This window comes from Dromiciops gliroides, chromosome 4 (genome assembly GCF_019393635.1).
Source record: "Dromiciops gliroides isolate mDroGli1 chromosome 4, mDroGli1.pri, whole genome shotgun sequence".
NCBI lineage: Eukaryota > Metazoa > Chordata > Mammalia > Microbiotheria > Microbiotheriidae > Dromiciops > Dromiciops gliroides.
Window position 1 is genome coordinate 26,013,115 of NC_057864.1, and position 6,000 is coordinate 26,019,114.

Below are 6,000 nucleotides of genomic sequence, written 5' to 3' on the forward strand. Positions count from 1 at the left end.
CCTTCCCTTCCAGCAAACAAGATCACATGGTTCAAGGAGCCCTGAGCTGGTCTCAATTAGGTCCTCTCCTGGGCTGTGTCCATATAAGGGAAGATTGAAGAAATGCCCCTGGGTCACCTCCCCTATTGGCTAAGAACCCAAAGAATAATTATGGAAATTAAGGTTAGGAATACTTCGTTCTGGTTAGCTAATTTTTGTGCATAGATTGTAACTCTTGAGTAATCATACCAGTGATGAAAAAGGGGAGGGGCCATTTGCGTTAGGGACTAGGATCTGCAAGCCCCCATTGTCTGCACCCACCATCGGCAGACTGAATTGCCCATTCTGGTGATAATGACAATAAATGAGCCTTTGACACATCACCTATGCTGAGTTCCAGAGAATTATTGAGCAGGCATCGTTTTCCTCACACGGCAAAGGCATATTTTAGGTTTGAAGGAAGGAAAAACTCCCTAATGGCCTATCCCGGATGGTCACTGGGCTCCCTTTCAAGTCCTGTGTTTCTTTTTTTTTTCCTTTTTTTTTTTGCAGGGCAATGGGGGTTAAGTGACTTGCCCAGGGTCACACAGCTAGTAAGTGTCAAGTGTCTGAGGCCGGATTTGAACTCAGGTACTCCTGAATCCAGGGCCGGTGCTTTATCCACTGTGCCACCTAGCCACCCCCAAGTCCTGTGATTCTATAAACTATATTCAGAAGATGACAAACAGCTGGCACATCAGGAACTGGCTGGATTTTATGCAATAGTGAAACCCACTAGAGAAATCACCTGACTGGAGAACATCATAGGAGTATCACACAATGTTTGGGGTGGAAAAGACCTAAGAGGCCACTGAAGCTCCAAATTGGAAGGACCTCCAGAAACCATCTACTCCAACCCCCTATCCCCTAGCCTGAGTGTCAGCCCAAGCCCCAAACTGATTAAAATGTAGGGGCAGCTAGGTGCCGCAGTAGATAGAGCACCAGCCCTGGAATCAGGAGTACCTGAGTTCAAATCCGGCCTCAGACACTTAACACTTACTAGCTGTGTGACCCTGGGCAAGTCACTTAACCCCAACTGCCTCAAAAAAAAAAATGTAACTGGAGAATATTTGACAAAATAAAGATGCAACAGAACATGGTTGCCCATCCTCTGGCATGGTTCCCACAGCCCTCAGGAATAAAGCTGGCAAACTTGCCAGCTTCAAAAGACACATAGAGGGTGAGTGCCTTTTCCCCTGGGATTCCACCTTGCTCCCCCAAGGGCTTCTGGGTCCCAAATGCCACCTTCTGTGGGCATAGAGGAAAGAACACTTTCCTCTAGATTTGATGTCCGGAGAGCTGCATTTAAACCCTAGCTCTGGCACTAGGATAAAAATGGAAAGTGCCCTGTGAGTGCACAGCCTGAGTTCCAATTCCAGCTGCAGCTTGTCTGAGTTGTTTTGTTTTCTTTTTTTTCTTATCACCTAAAGCCTGGCTGAGTTACTTACAATGTGGGTGACCATGAGCAGTCATTTCTCCCTTTTTGTCTCTTAGTCTCCTCATCTATAAAATAAGGAGGGTGGATGAGAGGCCCTCTAAGGTTCCCCCCCCTCCCAGTCCTAAATCTGTAATCCTCAAATCTCTCAGATCTAAATCCTATGGCCCTATAACCCTCCCCCTTTTCTCCTAACAAGTGTCTACTGGGTGCCAACTATGTGCTGACACCAGGCTCCAATAGATCTGAGGCTTCGCAAGGAAGGAGGCTGTTTTTCCCTGACGTTAAAACTGGACCCACAGGAGGTGCTCAGTAAATGCTTGTCCTAGGGGCAGCTAGGTGGCGCAGTGGATAGAGCACCGGCCCTGGAGTCAGGAGGACCTGAGTTAAAATCTGTCCTCAGACACTTAACACTTACTAGCTGTGTGACCCTGGGCAAGTCCCTTAACCCCAATTGCCTCAACCAATCAATCAATCAATAAACAAATGCTTGTCCTTGACTCCTCCCACTCATCCAACATTTCCAATTTGTTGCCAACGCTAATCGTATCTGCACAGATTATGCGCCCTTTTCTTAGCTGACACTGCAACCACCCTGGGTAGATCCTTCATCCCCTCCCACGTGGCCAATGACAATACCTGCTGGGGGAGAAGGGGAGCGGGGGTCTCCCCGTCTCGTGTCTCTCCCTTCCAATCCACCCCCCATCCAGCCCCCAAAGTGATCTTCCTATAGCGCAGGTCTGATCCCGTCACCCTCCCTCCACTACTCTGTAAACTCCGGGGATCCCTATTGCCTCCACAAGCAAACACAACATCGGCTACTTGGCATCCAAAGCCCCCTCTCCTCCCGGTCCAGGCTTCTTGCGCCTCCCCGCCCCCCCAAACCCGGCCGTTCCTTGCCGTCCACGCTCCATCTCCAGACTCCGGGCATTTGCCCTGGCCGTGCCCCGTGCCCGGGTGGCCTCTCTTCCTCCGGCTGAAATCCCACGTCCTCCGGGAAGCCCTCCCCCACCCCTCTTGCTCCCGGCGCCTTCCTTCTTGTGAGTTAGCCACATTTTATCGGGGCTCCCCCATTAGGCAGGGAGCTCCCCGAGGGCAGGGCCAGGCTGGGCCGTTACCTTGGTCATCCCCACGCCCACCACGAACACGCGCCGGGAGGGGACGCTCGACCTCGAGAGAGCGGCAGCCATGGCGAGAGGGCGCTGAAGGCCTGACCTCAGGAACTCACTGACGGGACGGATTGACAGGACAGGAGAGCAGGCTCCCGAAGGGGCGGGACGGCCGTGGGGGCGGGGCGGGGGCGGGGCGGGGGCGGGGCGAGGCCTCTGCGTCATCCGGCAGAGCCGAACTCGAAGCCCTGGGACACATGCTCCTCCCATCGGCGCCCTAGGGACGGGTGTGCGCGTGCGCCAGTCCGGGCCCAACTCAAGTCGCTTCTTGGCTTCACCCTCATCCACGCACAGGCACCCAGCCCCCACCTTCGTGCCCTTCTGGGTGCGCGTGCGCGTCGCCACTCATTGCCCAGCTTGTTCTTGACTCAGTCCTCCCTTGTTGGTATAGGTGTGCGTGAAGTTGCAATCAATCAAACAATCCATACACGTTTGTTAAGCGCCTAGACTGTGCCAGGCGCTGTGCTAAATGCTTTACAAGTGCTATCTCCTTAGAAGGTAAAAGCAGCCAGCACTCTGTGGGCACCCCCCCCCAGGGGGAATGGATGTTTGGGAGAGTAGCCTAGAGCCCATTCTGTGCTTGTAGTCACCTTGCAGCCCCCGCAGGCCCCTCTTCGATTCATCCTCCGATGTCGCCGCCGCCTGTAACACTTGCTGGGAGCTGAGGAGAAGGGTAAAAGTGATGGGCAAACAGGTATAGCCCAAAGTCAGGCAGAAGAGGACCTGCTCCAGCAGCCGGGAGCTACGGAGGAATGCAGAGTGAAGGAGTGTAGAGAGGAGCTAAGGCCCTCAAGAAGCTGGCCTGGGTGTAGCCCCTCAGGGACGGCTGCCCAAGACAATGGCTTTATGGAGCAGAGGCCAAGCAGACTGTTGGACGATGGGGCGCATAAAAGCCTGTTCTTATTTCCCAAGAGCCCTGATCTCAGTTCTGTTTGTTTTCACTGACCTGTAAATAAACTTTGCTTATTCATGGAAAACACAAAAACTCCAACCCTTCCTTCAAGGCTGGCCTCCAAGAAGAAGCCTTCCCAGGCCACTCTAATCCCCAGGTGGTCTTTTTGTCCACCACAGAATTGATGATCCTTAGACCACTTTTTGAAGGCTCAGCATGGATGTCTGGCATATTCATAGGATCACAGATATCTATAGGTAGGAAGAACTTCACAGGCCATTTTACAGATGGGGAAACTGAGGACAGCCAGGGAATGAGGAACAGAGCTGAGGGTCTCAGCCACTAGAACCAGTGTCCTTGTAGAGGATGAGAAGAGAGGGAGAAGCAGCACAGGTCTGTCCAGAATGCTGGCTCCCCAGGCTGCCCCATATGAAACCAGGCACTCACTCCCCAACCTTGGACCTGGACTCTGACTGGAGATTGGGGCCCCACCTCCTGGGCTGTTACCAGCTGGCAGACAGACTTGGACCTGGCTGGACCAGGTGCTGCCTTGATCCCTGCAATGGGCAATGAGGCAAGGCACTCACACCACGCACTGTTAATTTAATTCCCTTTCCTTTTAGTGCCCCCATCTCTCAATCACCTGTAAGAAGAGGAACAAGACAATCCAATCCAATGGACCCTCAGCTCTGAGACAGAACCTTTCTCCTTATCGTGCTTAGACCAAAGCCATTTCCAAATTGTCCTCCTCACCCCCTTCCCACCAGCGCTCAGACTTTAACTCTCGGACCCTGTTCTCTGACAGGCAAACTCACCTTGACTTATCAGGAACCAGACCACCAGATTATTTTCACCCTCAATATAATATAATACTTTAAGGTTGACTTAGTGCTTTTATCTCATTTGATCCTCCAAAGAACCCTGGAATCTAGGCCCTATTACTATTATCCTTTCACATTCTTAATATGAATGTATGGATCACCTGGATTCGATGGAGGTGCCTTATTATCCAAAAATATTTTTGATGAAAGCCTGGGTTAATAGGAACAAAATGTCCTTCAACTGAACTCCAAACTGAACCCAGATAGCTGGCAGATAAAAGTCCCTACCTGGTGACTTCTTTCCCTAGGATAGTAAGTTCCTATCTTATGGGAACATCTGGGCATCCTCATCCTTGCCAGACTCCTTTTTGGAATCCTGTAATCTTAACATGATGTTTCTGTATTTTCCCCATACTTGTTAAAACTGAAATTATTAAAACTGCTTTGCATTACATCTATTCTTTTTTATTTTTTTAAGGACCTAAGTGGTTTTTTAATCCAATCCCTTCATTTAATTTCATTCATTTATTTATTTGTTTATCTATTTATTTATTTATTCCTCTACTTATGCATTCATTCACTCACTCATTCATTCATTTATTTGTTTGTTTATTGTGGGGCAATGAGGGGGGGTATTTGTTTTTTTGCTTTTTTTTTGTTTTCTTTTTGTTTTTGTTTTTTGCGGGGCAATGAGAGTTAAGTGACTTGCCCAGAGTCACACAGCTAGTAAGTGTTAAGTGTCTGAGGCCGGGTTTGAACTCAGGTCCTCCTCAGCCTCCTCCAGGGCTGGTGCTTTATCTACTGCACCACCTAGCTGCTTTTGGGTTGATTTGTATCATGCTAATAAAACTGACACCCTGAGCTCCCTTCTTAGGAAGGTGTCTCTGAATGATTCATGCTGTTTCTTCTTGGGACAAATAAACTGGTACTATGTTTTTCCTGTCTGTCTCTGATCCAGTTTTTCCTTAAGGAGACATGTTCTCCAATCTGGGGATTTTTTGGTAGTGATGTAGGAGGCAAAAAAGGGGTTAATAGAAAAATATAAGACCCAAGCTCTAGTACAGATATTAGCTCTAAAAGGGAGTCAGATCCCAGTTAATAGATAACTTATGTTAGGTTCTTGTACCCATAGTGATCAACATCCATAACGAACCAGAACGGGTCAGGTCAAAATAACAATAAAGGAAAAAGACAACCTATGGAAATTCTAATGAAAAATGATTATATTTTGAAACTAGCCATGGGAATCAGAAAGAGACATGCGCAGAAAAGGCCAAATTTGTCCCCATATTCACCTTATGACATGTAAACCCCCAAAACACACCTCCACTGAAAAAGGTACCTCGGGGGTTGGCTTAAGACACCCAGGAACTCCAAATTAGGATAAGCCCTCCCTTGTAACACCCCTAGGTGGAGATTATTATAATGAGACTGATAATCAATTTATCCATACTATAAATATAACTGTCTTTCCTTTCCTTATTTGAGAGATACCTTTCCACTTTTCTGGTTCTCTCCCTGTGGTCACTCACAGTATTACAATAAAACTTAGGAAACTGAGTCATTGAGTCTTGTAATTCTTTTGGGATGACTCACAATCAATTTGACCCCAAATTCTAGCCCACGTCAGTGGGAGAATAGGTATGGGGCTTTTGTTTTTTGTTT

At 48.6% G+C, this 6,000-nt stretch overlaps 1 protein-coding gene across 2 annotated transcripts in view; it reads right to left on the bottom strand.

Moving 5' to 3' along the window:
* Nucleotides 1–2,735, bottom strand: part of SCP2 (sterol carrier protein 2) — a 72,343-nt gene extending 69,608 nt beyond the window's left edge. Inside the window, exon 1 of one of the 2 annotated variants that reach the window (XM_044001267.1) lies at nt 2,572–2,735. In XM_044001267.1, coding sequence (XP_043857202.1) covers nt 2,572–2,643 — 72 coding nt within the window. In that variant the 5' untranslated portion in view covers nt 2,644–2,735. The remainder of the gene's footprint in view (nt 1–2,571) is intronic. The other variant, XM_044001268.1, reaches the window with a different exon arrangement.
* Nucleotides 2,736–6,000: the final 3,265 nt, after the last annotated feature.